The following is an 18,765-nucleotide window of genomic DNA, read 5'->3' as shown; positions in this document are numbered from 1 at the left end:
CATATGTGGCACGGTCCGGGCACGTGTACTGAAGTGTAATAATGGAAAAATTTTTTGTTACGCGGTCGTCGGCGGGCGTACTGAGGTGTACATGTACGCGGTCACGCGCGGTACTGAAGGTGTACTTGTAAGCATGGTCGTGCTTGTACTGAAGGTGTACATGTACACGGTCGTGCGCGGGTACTGAAGGTGTACATGTACACGGTCCGTGCGGTGTACTGAAGGTGTACATGTAGGGTCGTCGCGTGTACTGGAAGGTGTATATGTACTACGGTCGTGCGCGGTACTGAAGGTGTACATGTACGCGGTGCGTGCGTGTACCTGTAGGTGTACATGTACGCGTCGTGCGCGATGTACGAAGGTGTACAGTGTACGCGGTCGTGCGTGTACTGAAGGTGTACATGTTACGCGGTCGTGCGTGTACTTGAAGGTGTATATGGTACACGGTCGTGCGCGGTACTGGAAGGTGTACATGTAGCACGGGCTTCGTGTACTGAAGGTGTACATGTACGTCGGTCGTGTGCGTACTGAAGTGTGTGACATGTACGACGGTCGTGCGCTTGTACTGAAGGTGTAGCATGTAGCGCGTCGTGCGTGTACTGAAGGTGTAATGTACGGCGGTCGGTGCGTGTACGGCGGGGGCGGGGGCGGAATGCGGATGAAGGTGTACATGTAACGCGGTCGTGCGCGTACTGAAGGTGTGCATGTACACGGGCTTGCGTGTAGCTGAAGGTGTACATTGTACACGGTGCGTAACGTGTAGCTGAGGTGTTACATAGTACGGCGGTCCGTGCGTGTACTGAAAGGTGTACATGTACGCGGATCGTGCGGTAGCTGAAGTGTCATGTACGGCGGTGTGTGCGTACGTGAAGGTGTACATGTACACGGTGCGTGCGCTGAGTGCTGAAGGTGTTAGAAATGTACGCGGTCGTGCGTGTACTGAGGTGTAGCATGTACGGCGGTCGTGGACGGTACTGAAGGTGTACATGTCGGTCGTGCGGGTACTAAGAAGGTGTACATGATACGCGGTCGTGTGGCGTAGCTGAAGGTGTACATGTACGCGGTCGTGCGTGTACTGAAAGGTGTAGGCATGTACGCGGTGTTGCGTGTATCTGCAAGTGTACATGTAGCGCCGGTGCGTGCGTGTACTGAAGGTGTACATGTACACGGTCGTGCGTGTACTGAGGTGTACATTGTAGCGCGTCGTGTGCGTTATGAAGGTGTACATGTAGCGCGGTCGTGTGGCGTAACTGAAAAGGTGGTAGCATGTAACGCGGTCGTGCGCGTACTGATACGTGTAGCATGTAGGCGGTCGTGCGAGTGTACTGAAGTGTTACATGTACGGCGGTCGTGCGGGCGGTACTGAAGGTGTACAATGTACGCGTCCGTGCGTTTTTAATGAGCTTTTCGTTTTTTCCAGATTTCGGATAATAGATTTTGTGTACTGTACATGTACACATTCGCTCTCTGGTGTTTGCTTGCAGACGTGGGACTGAAGCGTGGAGTCGGATTCTACGTTAAGCAAGATCACGGCTCGTCGCTCCTCCCGCGAAGGAAGGAAAAGCATCGCCATCGGCAGACGGCGCATCGTTCTGGTGAGGCTCGTCCCTCTCCTCTCTCTCTCTCTTCTCTCATTCTTGCGCGTGCTCTCTATCTTTCTCTTGTTCTTGCTGTGTCTGTCTCTCTCTCCTCTCTCTGCTCTGGCTCTCTCCACCCCTCGCCTTGTCTCACGGCTATCCCGTCGCTCTCTTCCGCTATCCTCTTTCCTCTCTCTATCTTCTCCTTCCCCTCTCTGCTCCGCGCGCCTCTCTCTCATCAGCACGAAAGATTATACAATTTTTAATTTAAAATTAATTAGGGCCATTAAATTTTACTTGTAGGCATTGATCTTTACAGCCAACTATTGTGCAGCGTAGCGATACATATGCTTGGCTAGTGCCCCTGGTTTTTTTCACAACATGCAGTTGTCGGGTAGTTGTTGTGTGTGAGTTCCGTATGAACGCCAGACAGAGCGAACACTCCACCATCCAGGCGGTGCGTGCTGCCGGTCCGGTCGCCAGCACCTGCTGCCAACAGTGGCGAGGACATGTTCGTTAACAATCATAGATATCACACTCTAGATAGACACCACTCTTCAATAGTGTAAGATTACAATTCTATCTATAGAAAGCTTACTGTCTACAGAATAAACACCACACAGATAAAATACGATAAAATGCAAAGCAAAAATGAGAAGGAAAATACACATAACAGGATGTACCCTGTGGGGAGAATTGTACACAGGTAAAAATTCCATATTGCAGTAAACCTCATAATATAATTAATAATAATATTTAATAAATAATAATAAATAGATAAGAGGCAAACAAAAAAATAGGTGTGTTTTCCGGTCGAGCCGACCGTCCCTAGATTATTAGGTGCGCGGACCCTAAACTGTTTTTTTCAAAAAAAAAATCAAATTTTTATAAAATTTTTTTAAATTGAATCTGACAGACAAAGACTGAGAGATTTTTACATACAGAACACTGTTGCTGTATCCTTGGGCTGCTACTAAACTTATCCTACCTATACACACTTTATTAGCATGCATCAGAGGATATTAGGAACCAAGACGAATAAAAAAATAATAAAAAAAAATAAAAAAATCTGCCTAGCCTACCTACCCTTACTTTTGCGTTTCGATGCAATAGGAAACACACCTATTTTTTTTGTTTGGCCTGCGGTGTACAATAAGTAAATATAAAGCAAAACGCTACATAATAATAATGACTTCGGGCATTAATAAACACGAATATCATCAACAGAGGGCGCGGCATTTCAATTCTTTGTGGTCACAACAGGGTTGGCGCCTCACCGTGCATTTTTTTCTGTCTCCCGCCGCGCAGTGTGAACGGCCAGCTCCGGCGAGGGAAGACGGTCGACGACGGTGCGGCGCCTCCTGGTGGAGACCGCGGCGACGTCCTGCGTCTGTCCGCTCGTTTCAGAGTACTGTCCCGTTCAGACACTCTCCCCTACGAGCGACACGGCCGAGGCCTCGACCAACGGCTGTCGCCGCCGCGACGACGCGGAGAGCGAACGGCAGCGTCGAGCGCCACCTCGGCAAGGTGCCGATCGCGCGGCCCGGTGCGGGGCTCGCCAGGCGGGCCGGCCGCGCGCGCGATGATGCCGTCGTGTGTCCCGGTTAGCCGGATGTTTTCTCGCTTTTTCCAAGGGTGGGAAGTATTTGGGGGCTGATGGCGCGTGGTTGTGTGGCTGGGCGGAGAGAGAGGTGGGTATCGGCAGAGGGCGTGGGAGGAGGCGGTGATGGGGGCGCGGGGCGGCGGCGGCGCTCCCCTGCGTTTTTGCACACGCTGCAGTTTGCGGTATGTTGTGTGTGTTTGTAAACGCCATGTGGTCCAGAGCGAAACTCCACAATCCGCGGTGCGTGCTGCGTCCGTCGCCACACTGCTTCCATACTGTGGAGGACATTATGTTGTTAAGTTTCTATCATACGATAACATGTGCTAGATCAACACGCAGATCCGGCCAGTGCAAGGGACGTGCTGCCGTGACGTGGGTGCGTCTCTCTCCTCCCCTCTCCTTAACGGCGTCCTCTTCACGACTTCGCCTGTTCCGCCTGCCTTGATGTGGGACTCCAGACGTCCTCCCTCTCCCCGTGTCCCTTCTCGCCCTCCTCCTCTCCCGCTCCCTGTCTCCTCTTCCTCTCCCCTCTCTTCTATTCCCTGCCTTCTCCCCTCTCCTAAAACATCCTCTTCAGCAGCTTCGCCGCGTTCGCGTGCTGCCTTGCAGTGGGTACTCGCTCCGTCCTTTCCTCTTCCTGTTTCGTTCCTCGACCCTTCCCCTCGTCCGCCGCTCCCTATCCCCTCTCGGCTCTCCCCTCTCTTCTTATCCCTGCCTTCTCCACCTCGCTCCTAAACATCCTCTTCACACTTCCCCTGCGTCCCCTGCTTGCAATGTGGGGACTCCCCGGCGCCTTCTCCCTCTTCCTGTCCCCTCTCCGCCTCCCCTCTCCCCGCTCCTCTGTACCCCTGTCTCCTTCTCCCCCCTCTTCATATCCTGGCTCTTCGCCCTTCTCCCTTTTCTGCTAAAACCATCTTCTTCCACAGCTTTCGCCGGTTTCCTCGATGCTTGCCGGTGGGACTCTTGCTCTGCGGGATGCAGACATCAGGAGCTCCAGCCGACCCGGCGTTGACGGGCGTCGTCGTCTGTGGCTCGGCTCGAGGAGTGGCGCCAACCCGCGGACCGACACGCCATCAACGTCCCACGGGTAAACCTTTCGCTCGCGCTTGGCTCGCTCATGGGTGAGGTAGCGGCTTCCCTTGCCCGCGCCTATGGGCCCGCGTGTTGGTTTCCTCCATGGGGACAGGTCTGGTGTTATCTATGGAAATAACATCGTGTTTGTAGATCTTGACGGTTTATTGTAGATTTTGAAGCTGTGCTTGTGCTGATTGTCATCATCGGTAAGATGCTCAGTGTTTCGGACTGTACCATGCATTGCTGTGTCACCTTACCTGTCATCCATGCAGTTACTGTGTCACCTTGACCTTCATGCATCGCATTACTGTGTCACTTTTACCGTGTCATCATGCACGGTACTGTGTCACGGCTTACCGTCATCATGCATTACTGTGTCACTCTGACCGTACATCGAGTGCATTACTGTGTCCCTTACCGTTATCATGCAGCATACTCGTGTCACGTACCGTCATCATGCATTACTGTGTCAACCTGTACCCGTCACCAGCATTAGCTTGTGTCAGCTTACCGTCATCATGCATTACTGTGTCGCAGCTCTTAACGTCATGATGCATTACTGTGTCACCTTTACGTATTGGTCCGTCTACGATCTGCATTACTTGTGTCAACCTTACGTCATCATGCATTACTGTGTCACCTTTACCGTCGCATCCTGCATTACTGTTGTACCTTACCGCATCATCAAATCTGGTGCACCTAGATCATCGATGTCATAGCTGTGTACCAGTCATCGATGCATACTGTGTCACCTTACCGTGCATCACTGCATTACTGTGTCACTCTTACCGTCATGCATGCATTACTGTTGTCACCTTCACCAATCATCCATGGAATTTATGTGTCACCTACCGTCATCATGCATTATCTGTGTCACCGTTACGCACCATGCATTAACTGTGTCCCCACCTTACCGTCATCATGCATTACTGTGTCACCTTACTGATCATTCATGCCATTACTGTGTACTTTACCGTCATCATGGCATTACCTGTGTCAACGCTTACGCGTGCATCATGCATTAGCTGTTGTCACCTTACGCGTCATCATGCATTACTGTGTCACAGCCGTTACCGGTCATCATGCAATGCTGTGGTCACCTGTAACGCCGTCATCATGCATTACTGTGTCACCTTACCGTCATCATGCATTACTGTGTCACCTTACCGTCACCATGCATTACGTGTCCTTACGTCATCATGCACTTAGCTGTGTCAGCTTACCGTCATCATGCATTAACTGTGTCACCATTAACCGTCATCAGTGCGCATTACTGTGTCACCTTTACCGTTCATCATCGCATTACTGTGTCGCCTTACTGTCATGCATGCATATACTGGTGTCACGCATTACCGTCACCGAGCATTACTGTGTCACCCTTACGTCATCATGCATTACTGTGTCACCTTACCGTCATCATGCATTACTGTGTCACCTTACCGTCACCATGCATTACTGTGTCACCTTACCGTCATCATGCATTACTGTGTCACCTTACCGTCATCATGCATTACTGTGTCACCTTACCGTCATCATGCATTACTCGATGTCACCTTTACGACGCATCATGCAGTTACTGTGTCACCCTGTCACCGTCATCATGCATTACTGTGTCACCTTAACGTCATCATTTGCGCTTGCCCATTATCATTTTATCTCACATGTCAGTATTTTATGTCTGCCATCATTAGACTTTGTATGTCACCTTTCACCTCTGAGTCTGTCATCATCGTTAGACTTCATCCATCATCGTTTGACCTCACTCATCATCGTTTGACCTCACTCATCCAATCGTTTGACCGCTCACTTCATCATCGTTTGACCTCGAAGCTCATCATCGTTTGACCTGCACTCATTATCGTTTGACGCTCGGCTCATATCATCGTTTGACCTCACTCATCATCGTTTGACCTCACTCATCATCGTTTGACCTCACTCATCATCGTTTGACCTCACTCATCATCGTTTGACCTCGCCCGTCAGCGACTGACCTCTGTCCACTCCCACAGCTCGATGCTGGACAAGGCGATCGACCGCATCCGCGGCCGCGGTCGCAAGGATGATGCGTCGTCGTCGTCGCCGCGGCGACGCGCGCATGCCGGCGACCGCTATGAGCTTCTGTCAGACGCCGGCGTTGCCACGGCGACGAGGACGACGCGGGAGGAGGAGGAGGCGCTGGCGGAGTTGGATAGCATGATAGAGCACTACGAAAAAAACCCGGCGCGCAGCCGCCGCCCGCTGTTCCAGAAACACGGCCGCAAGAAGGTACGCTGGGGAGGAGGAGGGAGGGGGAGGTAGGAGGGAAGGATAGGTGTAGAGGGGAGGGAGGAGGAGAAAAACCCGGCCGTGGGAGGAGGGGAGAGAGGGGGGAGGGGAGGAGGTTGGTATGTCACGTAGGGAGGAGGTAGGTGTGTCTGAGAGTGGGGATAGGAGAGGTAGGTGGGGAGGGGAGGCAGAGATGCCAACCACTACGATTTATCCGTATTTTATGCGAATTTTGTTTGCATTTTGACCACTACGACCAGTTTGCATACAACTACGATTTTTATTACGATCGAAAAAAAATTTTTTTTAATGATATTTCAAGTGTTGTGTTTCAATGTTACATTGATATAACATGATTGAAAATGACTACATGTATTTAGCAGCAAATATCAGTGTGAACTTATTGTCATTTTGGGTCCCTGAATGCAGGAAATTGCATCTCGGAATCTAAAATTTTCCGGGGGCATGCCCCGAACCCCTTCTATCATACTCGGGTCACTGCGTGACCCTCGCACTACAGATTTCACACATCCTCACTACAGTTTGCTCAGGAAAGTGTTGGCATCTCTGGGGAGGGCAAGGGGGAAGGGAGGGAGAAAGAAAGAAGGTGCACCAAGGTAGGAGACGACAGGTGTGTCGGGGTGGGGAAAGGAAATAAGGTGCACAGGGGAAAGTTAGATCTCCCGCTCGTCTCAATCCGCGCGTCTCTTTCCCGCCACCAGGAGGCGCCGCTGAAGGAGCGCAGCGGCGGCACGTGGCCGCGCTGCCGGGGGTCCTCCCCGCCGGAGTTTGGCGAGGCCGCCACCATCTCTCTCTCGCCGCGCAAGAAGAAGGAGCGCAAGTCGATCATGACCCTCATGGCTTCCCCGCGCAGCATCTACGAGCTCGCGGCGCGCGGCGACGGTGGCGCCCCCGCGGACGCCGTCGCCGCGACGACGAAGGAGCGCGGCGGGCCGAAGCTCTCCTCGTTCAAGCTTCACGGCGGCCACCACCAGGGCGGCGACAACGTGCCGTCGGTGACGATGAATCGGCTGACGAACCTGGACGCGAACGCGCTGACGCCGTCGCTCTCTATAAACAGCATGCAGTCTAGGTGAGAGGTCACCACGGGGTCAATGATGTAATAATTATTTAATAATTAATTATTACATCATTATTAATATGAACGATCTCGATTAATTTTGCTAATCGCTGTGCTTGTTGATTGTGAAGTTTGATTTATCACTATTCGATTTAATTATTAGTTGCACTCATTTTAATGTATTTATATTTATTTTTACTATAATAGTTAATTGTTCAGTAATATATTCATATATAATATATATTGATGTATTTGATAGAGTAATATGGGACTTAATTGTCATCACAGGATGCGCGATCATGATTTTTAACATCGTTTTACTCGTGAATCTCACTATCTCTGCGTCACCATGAAGACGATGGCAGTAACTGTGACCTTCGCGTGTGTGTAATTAATGCACATAATTAACGATGCCTGCAATTAACGCTGCTTTTCCTCGGCAGTCAACCCATGCGCGACGCCGCCTCGGAGGTTAGTCTGGCCTCGTCGTCACGGGACGGCTGCGACCACCGCAAGCGCAGCGGCGGCGGCGGACACGGCACACGCGGGCCGCCGTCGCTGCCACCAGAGGGCGGCGCGCAGCAGCAGCAGAAGCCGAGCAGTCTAGTCAACATTCAGTCAGCATTCCAAAGCCAAGGTTACGGCCATTCCAGCTTTCAAGGTCGGTGGCGCGTGCGCGCGGCCCGTTGTTAGCGTTCGTTAGATGTTCGTTGGCCTTGGTTAGCTTTCTTTTGTCTTAGCTTATTAAGCTGCAACTCTCAACTGAAAGCGTCTCCGAAAGATTTAGCATTTAAATTTAACTTTTTGACTTTATAGTTATGACTACGAGTTGTTATCGTTATATTTAAAATGTTTTTGAGATGGCCCCCGGTTTATTAATTAAACAGGTCTTAGATAGTCGCCACTCTTTCCTCCGCGACTTTTCACTCATTTAAATTTTGAAAAGATTCTCCACGCTCCACAGGTCACCACTACCCGCTGCAGCAGATGCAGGAGCGTGCAGAGTCGCTGCCTCTACGGCCGTCCGCGCTCCCCGCCGGCCTCCCCCAGGGGGCGCCGGTGTCCGGCGGGCTCCCCCAGGGGGCGCCTACGACGGTGCTGCGTTCGCCGAACAACGTGCAGTTCTACACGGTGACGAGTCAGCGGATCAGCGCGGGCGGGGGGCTGCCGACGTCCCCCATCGCGATGCTGGCTCCCTCTCACCACCACACGTCGCCCATAGGTACGCACGCGCGAGGGGCGATGCCGCCACCTGGCGGGATATATGTCCTCGTCGGCAGCGGCTGCGCTGCCTGGCGAGGGCTGTCTCTGCGTCGGTGGCGGCAGTTTGCGAGAATGCGAATGCAGTCTGCGTGCAGTTGGTCGTATCCGTGTTTGTTAGCAGACACCTCCGTAGAGTGGCCGCCTGTCTATAAAGGACACTTGACCTTGATACGACCCTGTTTCCTTCGAGTAGTAGTTATATGGTGAAACCTCCTCCGTAGAATGAACACCTGTTAAATCTCGTTAAGGCGTTACGTCGATTAACACCGCCTCCATCAATAGCGTACGCTCGTTAGCAGATGATCGTTAACGCGACGATCGTTAGCACTTGCTCGTTAGCGCGACCCTCGTTAACGCGACACGTCGTCTCCGCCCGCAGGTTGGTCTGGTCGCGGGGACATCATGTCGACCTCGATTCCGGAGATGGACACCGACAACACTCAGTACTTCGCTCGCCTCCACGAACTACCGGCGCCCTCTCCCTGCCCCTCGCACCACAGCAGCACGGGCGGCGGCGGCGGCGGCGGCGCGATCGCGTCGTCCCCGACCCACGGCCTCATCGACCCCAAGAGGGCGCCACACTACGACAGCCTCGGGCGGAGCCGCGCGGCCACCGGACAGCGCATGCGCATCCCGTCCAATCAGAGCGTCGCGTCGAAGTCGAGCGCGGGAAAGATGTCGGGGAGTTCGACGGACCGAAGTGAGTGTGGTTGTCGTGACGACGGCATCATTGTCATCATCATCATCATTATCATTTATATTGATTTTTATTAATTTGTTTGTTTGAATTTGATTATAAAACATATTGAAGGATATATTTCGATAACAGTTAGGGCGATCCGAATTCAATAAATGGATTAAAAATATAAAGATTAATTCGCATGAATTTATTTACTTTCAACATCAACTAACGCGCCGAAACATTAATTAGATTGCCGTGATGGTGACTAACGCCGGTGCGTCTATCTCCGCAGTTTCGTCGTACAGCGCCGACACCAGGGGGAGCCCCATGCTGATGTACCCGCCACCGCCCGAGTACTGCCCGCCCCCGCCGGCCGAACACAGACCCGTCAAGAGGTAAGCCCCAGTAGGTGGCGCCACCACATCGCTGCGATGTGGCAGCGCCGTTTGTTTTTGATGTTGCTGATGCGTCAGCGCTTATGGCTCTCGCATCGTGGCATATACCTAATCGTCTTGCGCTAATAAGTCGTCCGCTCACGTGAAAACTCGTCCGTGGGTCCGCACCTCATCTTTGAACATGTAAACCCCTGTGCGTCCACATGTTGTTCGTGCATTGTATACCTAATCGAGTCATCTGCGCACTTGTAAAACTCGTCCGTACTCTAAGGCCAAAACAAAATATAGGTGTGGTTACCATTTCCCGACCGACCCTATTTATTCCCAGCGACCCTAAACATTTTATTGTCAATTTTCTTTAAAGTAAAAAAAAAAATGTAAAAAAATGAATTGGACAGTTCCTGCTTCAAAAGGCACAACGCACATCCTTCGGACATGGTTCGTAAATAAAATGTTTCAATAAAATAAAATGTTCTCCCTGCCTACCTACCCTATTTTTTTTCGGCATGAAAGGGTAACCACACCTATATTTTGTTTTGCCCTAATCGAGTCTCGTCTGCGTGTCCACACGTCGTCCGCTCACTCGTAAACTCGTCTGCTCTCTGTGTGTTTCAGGCCGTCGCCGGGAGACGTGCGTAACATCTACATAGAGAAGAGCTCGGACCCGCTCGGCATACAGATCCTGGAGGCTCGCGGAAGCGGCGGCATCTTTGTGAAGACCGTCAACGCCAACAGTCTTGCGGCGATGGCAGGCCTGCAGGTCGGAGACCAGCTGCTAGAGGTGAGAGCGCGCGTGTTTGTTCGTCTGTCCGTGCGGCCTGCTTTATTCTGTCCATCGCGGCGTGCGGTCGGTGTGACGTGAAGACCGTCAACGCCAACAGTCTCGCGGCGATGGCAGGCCTGCAGGTCGGAGACCAGCTGCTAGAGGTGAGAGCGCGCGTGTTTGTTCGTCTGTCCGCGCGGCCTGCTTTATTCTGTCCATCGTGGCGGTTGGTCTGTGTAAGGATGTGCGTGTTCGTCTGTCTGCACATTGTGCTTTATTCTGTCGATCCGGGCATTCTGTCCTGTATTTAGTATGTGCTTGCAAATTAATGTCGTGTTAACTTATATTACTGACCATAAAAATTACCGTAAAAATACAATGCACCGAGTGGTAGACTAAATTATGTTGCACCGGGTTTAATTTTATTCGTCAACATTGTAAAGTGCGACAGTACTGTGTGCAGTGGTACTAAGTACAACCGTACTAATCGAGCGTACGTTTACAGGTGTGTGGGATCAACATGAGGAGCGCTAACTACCAGCTCGCGAAGATGGTGCTGCTGCAGTGTGGAGACTCCATCTCCATGAAAGTGCAGTACAACCCCGACAGTGAGCATCCGACCCTACTCCGCCTCGCGTGGCGTCTCGATGTGCCTCGCGTGGCGTCTCAAAACATCTTGTCGACGTTTATTTTCTCTTTAGTTATTTTATGGTTCTTATCCCTTGTGTTGTGGCGAGCTGATTATATACTTTCTTTGCGTTGCGTTAACTTTACTTAAACGTTAAATTTATACTTTATAAGTTAATTAATCACCTTTAATTAGTTAATCACATTTAATTAGTTAGTCTCGTTAATTAGTTAGTTAGGCTTGTTGTTATTCTCATTCATTAACTGTCAACCATTTTGATGTGTTGGCGATGATTTCGTCTGCGCTCGTTGTCACGGAAACCACCCGTTAATTTTTCAGAATACAATGAGCAAGGTGAACAGCCGTGCAGCCAATCCAACGACGGCGATCTTCCGCCCAATATAGAGGGCGCTGACACGTTACGGAGGGAGCCACCGCTCCCGCTCGCCTCGTCCATCTACCCTCTGTCAAACATGTGAGCATCCGAACCGTTTGCTTGTTTTGGTGATAAATCCGAGAGAATTTTCCAGCAGTCGAATTTTTTTAGCAGTAGAAATAGGCAAATGAAAATTCAAATCGGTTTTACGTTCACAAATTGTTTTTAATTTTTATGCAAATTTTTTATGAAATGTAATCTATCACAATAATGTTGTATCTGGATAAGAGCAAAATGCTGAACAAATGCTTTTATATATAACTGAAAAAACTACAAACCCAAAATAGGCAAGTTAGAATACACAGTCAAAACTCTATGTAAAAGGTCACTCAAGAAAAGCCCTAAAGGTGTTCTTTCTAGACGGGTCTCGATTTTATGCGGCCGCGCCGTATAACTGCCGCGTGACGGAAACGCCGCACGCGACCTCTAAGGACAGGTGGCCTTTCTGTAGAGGTAATCATTGTCGTTCGCTCCCGCAGCCGACCACTGACGTTGTCGTCGTCGGCTCCGCCGCTGCCGCCTCCCGGTTCCGAGCTGCCCCCGTCGGAGCCCCGCATTGTCTTCCTGAAGAAGGTGGCGTCGAGCCTCGGCGTGACTCTGATTGGTGGGAACGCGGTGGGAATCTTCGTTCACGCCGTGAAGCAGGACAGCGTCGCCCACGCGCCGGGCGGACTGCGCTGCGGAGATCAGATACTAGAGGTCAGCACCGGTGCTCGCGGCGGGGCGACACGGGGCCGGAGGGAGGGTAGGGAGGACAGGAGGTCGGCCCCCTGGGGGGGACCGCTGCTCCTTGTTCCGGACGCCGCACAGCACTGACGCCCCGAGGAGTGGGCCGGTTACGGCTGACTGTCTTGAATGTGATAGATGCTCTTGACAGAGATGCCAACCACTACGGATTTATCCATATTTTATACGAATTTCTTATTCACTTTTGCCCACCACTCACGACCAGTTTGTCATCAAACTACGAATTTCACTGTGACGAAAATTTTTGTTTTTTGTGTTAATTTATTGTCATTTTTGACCCTCAGAATGGCAGAATTGCATCTTCAGATCAAAAATTTTGTCCGGGGGGCAGAGCCGGACCCCTAGCAACTCGCGGTCACTACGTGACCTCGAACTACTAATTTGATGGCCAGAAATTACAGATTGCTTTAAATATGTGTTGGCATCTCTGCAGTGGTTGAGTGATGAGTCTCTCTCTCTCTCTCTCTGGCTTTTTCTCCCACTTCTCTCTCTTTCGATTCTCTCTCTCCTTCTCTCTCAGTCTTTCCGGATCTCTCTTCTCTCTCTCTGGCTTTTTCTTCCCACTCCCTCTCTTCGATTCTCTCCTCTCCTTCTCTTCAGTCTTTCCGGATCTCTCTCTTCTCTCTTTCTCTCTCTCTCTTTATCTTTTTCTCTCTTCTTTATCTTTTTCTTTATTTCTCTTTATCTGTTTCTCTCACTCTCGTTCTCTCTCTCACTTTCTCTCTCTCCCATTCTCTTTCTCCCCCACCTTTCTCCCTCTCTCTCTCTTCTCACTTTCACGTCTTCTTGCTTCACAGTTTAACGGGTCGACCTGACGTCACAAGCAACGGCGGAGAAGGCAGCCTACGAGGGTTAGCGAGGCCAGCCAAACAATGTGACCATTCTCGCGCAGTACAACATTGCAAGTACGTGTTCTCGTGGGTCAGGAGTGGTAACAGAAATAGCAGGTTTGTAGCAGGTCTTCCAAAGTCTTATAAGTACTTATTTTGCCAAAAATAAATAAGGCCCTTATTAGATACTTATTTTGGTGAAATCTTAGCAAAAGTACTTAATAGTCCTTATTTTTGCCAAAGGACCAATTGTTTTATAACTGTTCTCGAATTAGAGTAAGAATTGTGTTATATATATAATACGGAATAATTAAAATCTGCTGTGCAATTGTGATATATAAAATTATTGATTGTCTACTTTATTAGTCGCGTAAAAAAGTCTTATTTTTGGCCTCCAGAAAGGGTTTTATATGTCCTTATATTCAACATCGTGTTTTACTACTTATGAACCTGGATAGCCGCGGAAGTGAATGGTGGAGTCAAACGGTGGAATCAAAAATCTTGTAAGCTGTCTTCGTTGATATGTTGGATGATACCACCATCTCCCTATCACCACAGTGACTATCTACTATCTACCTAGAACCAGATATGCCTCTCTTTCTCTCTCCCTTCTTCCATACTTCTATCCTACCTTCCTCTCTCCCCCTCTCCCTCTCCCCTCCCCTCTCTATCTCTCGCTCTCCCTCCCCTCTCCTTCTCCCCTTCCCCTCTTTAATCTCTCACTCTCTCCTCTCCCTCTCTATCTTCTCTCCCTCCCCACCCCTCTCCTCTCTCTCCCTCTCTCTCTCTAACACCTTCTCCCCCTCACCACAGAGGTACAACAAGTGAGACAGGATGTAGCACGTGCAGGAGCAGGCGGCCGACTCGTTCTTACGTCTAGCGAGCGATGTTCCCTTCTCCCCCTCTCTCTTCTCCCTCTCCCCCCACCCCCTCTCTCTCTCTCTATACACCATCCCCTCTCACACACAGAGTACAACAAGGTGAGACAGGAGCACTGTGCAGGAGCAGGCCCGGCGACTCGTTCTACGTGCGAGCGATGTTCCCTCTCACCCCTCTCCCCCATCTCATCTCTCTCTCCCCACCCACCCTCTCTCTTCTCCTCTCTCTCTAAACACATTCTCCCTCTCACACACGAGATCTTTTTTTTTTTAGTTTTTTTTTTTTTTCACAACAAGGGTGCATGACAGTAGCACGTGCAGGAGGCAGGCCGGCGAACTCGTTCTACCATGCGGGCGATGTTCTCTCTCCCCCTCTCTCCCTCTCTCTCTCTCTCTCCACACCCTCTCTCTCTCTCTCTTCTACTCTATCACATTCTCCCCTCTTCACACACCAGAGTACAACCAAGGCGCTGAAGACAGAATGCACTGGCAGAGAGCAGTGCCAGCGCTATCGTTCTACGTGCGAGCGATGTTCCCTCTCCCCCCTCTCCCCCTCTCTCTCTCTCTCCCACCCCTCTCTCTCTCTCTCTCTCTAACACTCTTCATCCCCTCTCACACACGAGAACAACAAGTGAGACTATTGTGGGCACGTGCAGGAGCCAGGCCAAGCTGACTCAGTTTCTACTGTCCTCGCAGCGATGTTCCCTTCCCCCCTCTCCCCTCTCTTCCATCTCTCCCACCCCTCTCTCTCTCTTCTCTCTCTCTAACACCTTCTCCCTGCTCACACACAGAAGTACAACAAGGGGTGAGACAGCGAGGCACGGTTGCAGGAGGCCAGGCCGCGACTCAGTCTCGTTCGCGGAGCGATGATTCCCTCTTTCCCCCCTCTCCCCCTCTCTCTCTCTCTCCCCACCCTCTCTCTCTCTCTCTCTCTCTAACACCTTCTCTCCCTGCTCACAACACGAGTCTTAGTACAAACAAGGGTGAGACAGGAGCACGTGCAGGAGGCACGGCCGGCGACTCGTTCTACCAGTCTGCGGTGCGATCGTTTGCCGTTCTCTTCCCCCCCCTCTCCCCCTCTCTCTCTCTCTCCCACCTCTCTCTCTCTCTCTCTCTCTCTAACACCTTCTCCCCTCTCACACACAGAGTACAACAAGGTGAGACAGGAGCAGTGGCAGGAGCAGGCCGGCGAACTCGTTCTACGTCGCTGACGATCGTTCCCTCTCCCCCCTCTCCCCTTCTCTCTCTCTCTCTCCCACCCCCCTCTCTCTCTCTCTCTCTCTCTAACACCTTTCTCCCCTCTCACACACAGAGTACAAACAAGGTGAGACAGGAGCACGTGCAGGAGCAGGCCGGCGACATTCGTTTCTACTGTGCGACGAGTTCCCTTCCCCCCTCTTCCCCCTCTCTCTCTCTCTCTCCCACCCCTCGTCCTCCTCTCTCTCTCTCTTAACACATTCTCCCCCTCACACACAAGAGTTACAACAAGGTATGGGACAGGAGCACATGTGCAGGAGCAGTGCGGCCGACTCGTTCTACTCACGCTGCGAGCGATGTTCCCTCTTCCCCTCTCTCCCCCCCTCTCCCCCTTCTCTTCTCTCTCTCCCACCCTCTCTCTCTCTCGTCTCTCTTCTCTCTAACAACTTCTTCATCCCTCTCACACACAGAGTACAACAAGGTGAGACAGGAGCACGTGCAGGAGCAGGCCGGCGACTCGTTCTACGTGCGAGCGATGTTCCCTCTCCCCCCTCTCCCCCTCTCCCCCTCTCCCTCTCTCTCTCTCTCCCTCTCTCTCTCTCTCTCTCTCTCTCTCTAACACCTTCTCCCCTCTCACGACACAGGTTACAACAGGGCTGAGACAGGAGACGTGGCAGAAGAGCAGGCGGCGACTTGTTCTATCCGTCGCGAGCGCGACTGTTCCCTCTCCCCTCTCCCCCTCTCTCCTTCCCCCCACACTTCTCTCTCTCTCTAACACCTTCTCCCCCTCTCACACACAGAGTACAACAAGGGTGAGACAGGAGCACGTGCAGGAGCAGGCCGGCGACTCGTTCTACGTGCGAGCGATGTTCGACCACGCGCGCGAGACGGACGACGAACTGTCGTTCAAGGCCGGTGACATTCTCTACGTTGACAACACGATGTTCCACGGCATCCCGGCGCGTGCGCGCGCGTGGATCGTCGACCGCACGCCCAGAGAAGCAGCGTGCGCGTCTCGTCGTGCCGCACAAAAACAATGAGGCGCGCGCCAGTCGCGTGTTAATTTTTGCGGTTTGGACGTCCAGAGTAAAATCAAGAGAACGTCTGTCTCTCCTTCGTCGGCGTCGGCGCTCGAAAATGAGTGGCCGTCTCTCCTTTATCCTCATTAATCTGTTTTGAAATTTTCTTAAATTGGTTATTAATTAGTTGCTGTAGAATGGTCTGTCCTGTCTCTCTCTCTTCTGCTGTCTGTCTGTCTCTCTCTTCTCTCTCTCATGTCTATCTCTCTCTCTCTCTCTTGCTCTCTCGCCTCTCTCTCTCTCTCTCACATCTCTTCTCTCGCTCCTTTCGTCTCTCCTCAATATAAATTCACCAACATGACGCTAACTCCGCCGTCTCGCTCCTATCTTCACGCACAAGACTAGAGGAGGACTACCTCATGAAAGCGAAGCTTTGCCACGAAGTAGTCAACAGATGGCCCATCGGAGCGCTGCGACAAGCAGCGATGCGCGACGGCTGATCGCAGCGACGGAGAAGCTTCTTTCCGTCGCAAGAGCACCAGCGCCCGAACTCGAACGATCCAGCGGAGCGAGTGGGAGGAGGGGGAGGCGAGAGGAGGCAGGAGAGAGGCGAGAGAGGCGATTCTGAGGACTTACTCTAGTGTTTCGCTGAACAGCGAATACTCGGCGTCAACGACCGTCGACGGTGAGCGAACGGGGAGGAGGGTGGTGTGCGGGGAGGAAGGTGGAGGAGAGGGAGGAGGAAGGAGGGGAGGAAGGTTCGACACAGGGATGAGGGCAGGAAGATAGGGTGTGGGGAGAAGAGTGGTGTGCTGGGAGGAGAGTATGGTATGGGTAGGAGGAGGAGGTCTTCACTTCTCACTGTCAATGTTTCTCTTACAGATATCATCCCAACGTATCAGAAGATAGAGCGAGTTGACTGTAAGTAAATCTTCTAGCACAGTACTACACGACTTTCGCCACAACGATATTAATCTATATTATATTACTTATCACAAATAACCTTACATTTAACTCCTATGTGATATAAATATCATATGCGATGTAACATAGTCAATCATCAGTAAATCAGCGAAAAGTTTAAGGCTTTGATTTTTCGATGTTGTGCTTGGCGAGCATGCTGCTAATGAGGGCGCCACCGCATGTTTTTGTCGCAGGTCACGTTCTGCGGCCCATCGTTCTCGTCGGCCCCCTGGTGGAGAAACTGGCGGAGAAGTTGGTTCAGGAGTTCCCTCACCAGTTCTCGCGAAGCGTCCCCGGTGAGTCAGTGCTGACATCTGTTGGGCGATAATGTGATCAAAGTCACTACTGTCGTTGGTGAATATCATGAAGTAAGTTTTCTAGTAACGAGAGTGACAGTTCTATTCACAACAGCTAGAAGCCAAAAGTTAAGAAAAATGTTTAGAAAACTTTAAATCTTGCATTGCTAGAATGCATTAGGGAGAGAGAGAGAACATGCAAGCAAGCGAGAAGAAGAGTGAGCGAGTGCGCGCACGCGATAGAGAGAGAAAGAGAGAGCGCGCGAGCGAGAGAAAGATAATATAACGATAACAACAATGCTAACGATGATGATAATAATAACAACAACGATAACAATAACGATAGCAATAACAACAATGATAACGACAACGATACTGCTAACGATGATGATAGTGATAACGAGCGTCTCTCGCGTGTTTCAGAGATTAAGAAAGCGTCCGAGCAGGCGATGGAGAGAGGCGTCGCCGACAACAACTACATCGACTTCCGACGACGCGGCACGCACTTTGAGTGCATCACCGTATCGTCGGTGAAACAGGCCTGCTCTAAGGTAAGAGCATCCCTGTTGCCACGACGACGACGACGACGACGATGCGGTGGCGATGCAGTGGTTTCGCAGACGCTGTGGACTTGCGCTGTGATTTATTTTTCAGTTACATCGTTACATCGTTGGAGAATGATCGTACGTCGCATATTTATTATATCGAGCGTTCTGTGTTATGACGGGGGAAAGAAGTGTAATTCAATCAGGAGTTCTATTCTGACAAAGAAAATGTTACTTACAAATCTACTTGTGCAAATATAAGTTATTATATCGTGTGTTGTTTGGTGTGACAGAAGATAGCAATGTGATTTAACCATGTAATCTGTTCTTACAAGGATAATGTTACCCCACCAATGTAACAATCTACCTGTGAAAATATAAGCAGATATTCTGATCTGATAGGGGTACCATTCTAATTTGAGTGTGTGTGTGTGTGTGTGTGTGTGTGTGCGCGCGTGTGTGTGTGTGTGTGTGTGTGCGTGCGTGCGTGCGTGCGTGCGTGCGTGCGTGCGTGCGTGCGTGC

General features: G+C 51.1%; 2 protein-coding genes across 2 annotated transcripts in view; both read left to right on the top strand.

Annotated features, from left to right (window-relative positions):
• The window catches only part of LOC106817155 (disks large homolog 5-like), a 7,797-nt gene extending 2,824 nt beyond the window's left edge, over window positions 1–4,973 (top strand). The window contains exons 5-7 of the mRNA XM_014821806.1: window positions 2,985–3,180; window positions 4,425–4,460; window positions 4,792–4,973. Coding sequence (XP_014677292.1) covers window positions 2,985–3,180; window positions 4,425–4,460; window positions 4,792–4,973 — 414 coding nt within the window. The remainder of the gene's footprint in view (window positions 1–2,984; window positions 3,181–4,424; window positions 4,461–4,791) is intronic.
• A 3,685-nt stretch (window positions 4,974–8,658) lies between these two features.
• The window catches only part of LOC106817153 (disks large homolog 5-like), a 12,190-nt gene continuing 2,083 nt past the window's right edge, over window positions 8,659–18,765 (top strand). The window contains exons 1-12 of the mRNA XM_014821805.1: window positions 8,659–8,822; window positions 9,243–9,563; window positions 9,838–9,940; window positions 10,556–10,721; window positions 11,209–11,311; window positions 11,671–11,806; window positions 12,247–12,466; window positions 16,220–16,425; window positions 17,068–17,123; window positions 17,321–17,359; window positions 17,596–17,697; window positions 18,121–18,248. Coding sequence (XP_014677291.1) covers window positions 8,786–8,822; window positions 9,243–9,563; window positions 9,838–9,940; window positions 10,556–10,721; window positions 11,209–11,311; window positions 11,671–11,806; window positions 12,247–12,466; window positions 16,220–16,425; window positions 17,068–17,123; window positions 17,321–17,359; window positions 17,596–17,697; window positions 18,121–18,248 — 1,617 coding nt within the window. The 5' untranslated portion in view covers window positions 8,659–8,785. The remainder of the gene's footprint in view (window positions 8,823–9,242; window positions 9,564–9,837; window positions 9,941–10,555; window positions 10,722–11,208; window positions 11,312–11,670; window positions 11,807–12,246; window positions 12,467–16,219; window positions 16,426–17,067; window positions 17,124–17,320; window positions 17,360–17,595; window positions 17,698–18,120; window positions 18,249–18,765) is intronic.

The sequence above is a fragment of the Priapulus caudatus genome, unplaced genomic scaffold (assembly GCF_000485595.1).
Source record: "Priapulus caudatus unplaced genomic scaffold, Priapulus_caudatus-5.0.1 Scaffold1612, whole genome shotgun sequence".
In the NCBI taxonomy this organism is placed as follows: Eukaryota; Metazoa; Priapulida; class Priapulimorpha; order Priapulimorphida; family Priapulidae; genus Priapulus; species Priapulus caudatus.
Note: the sequence above shows the minus strand (reverse complement) of the source record. Positions and strands in the feature narration are given on the sequence as shown.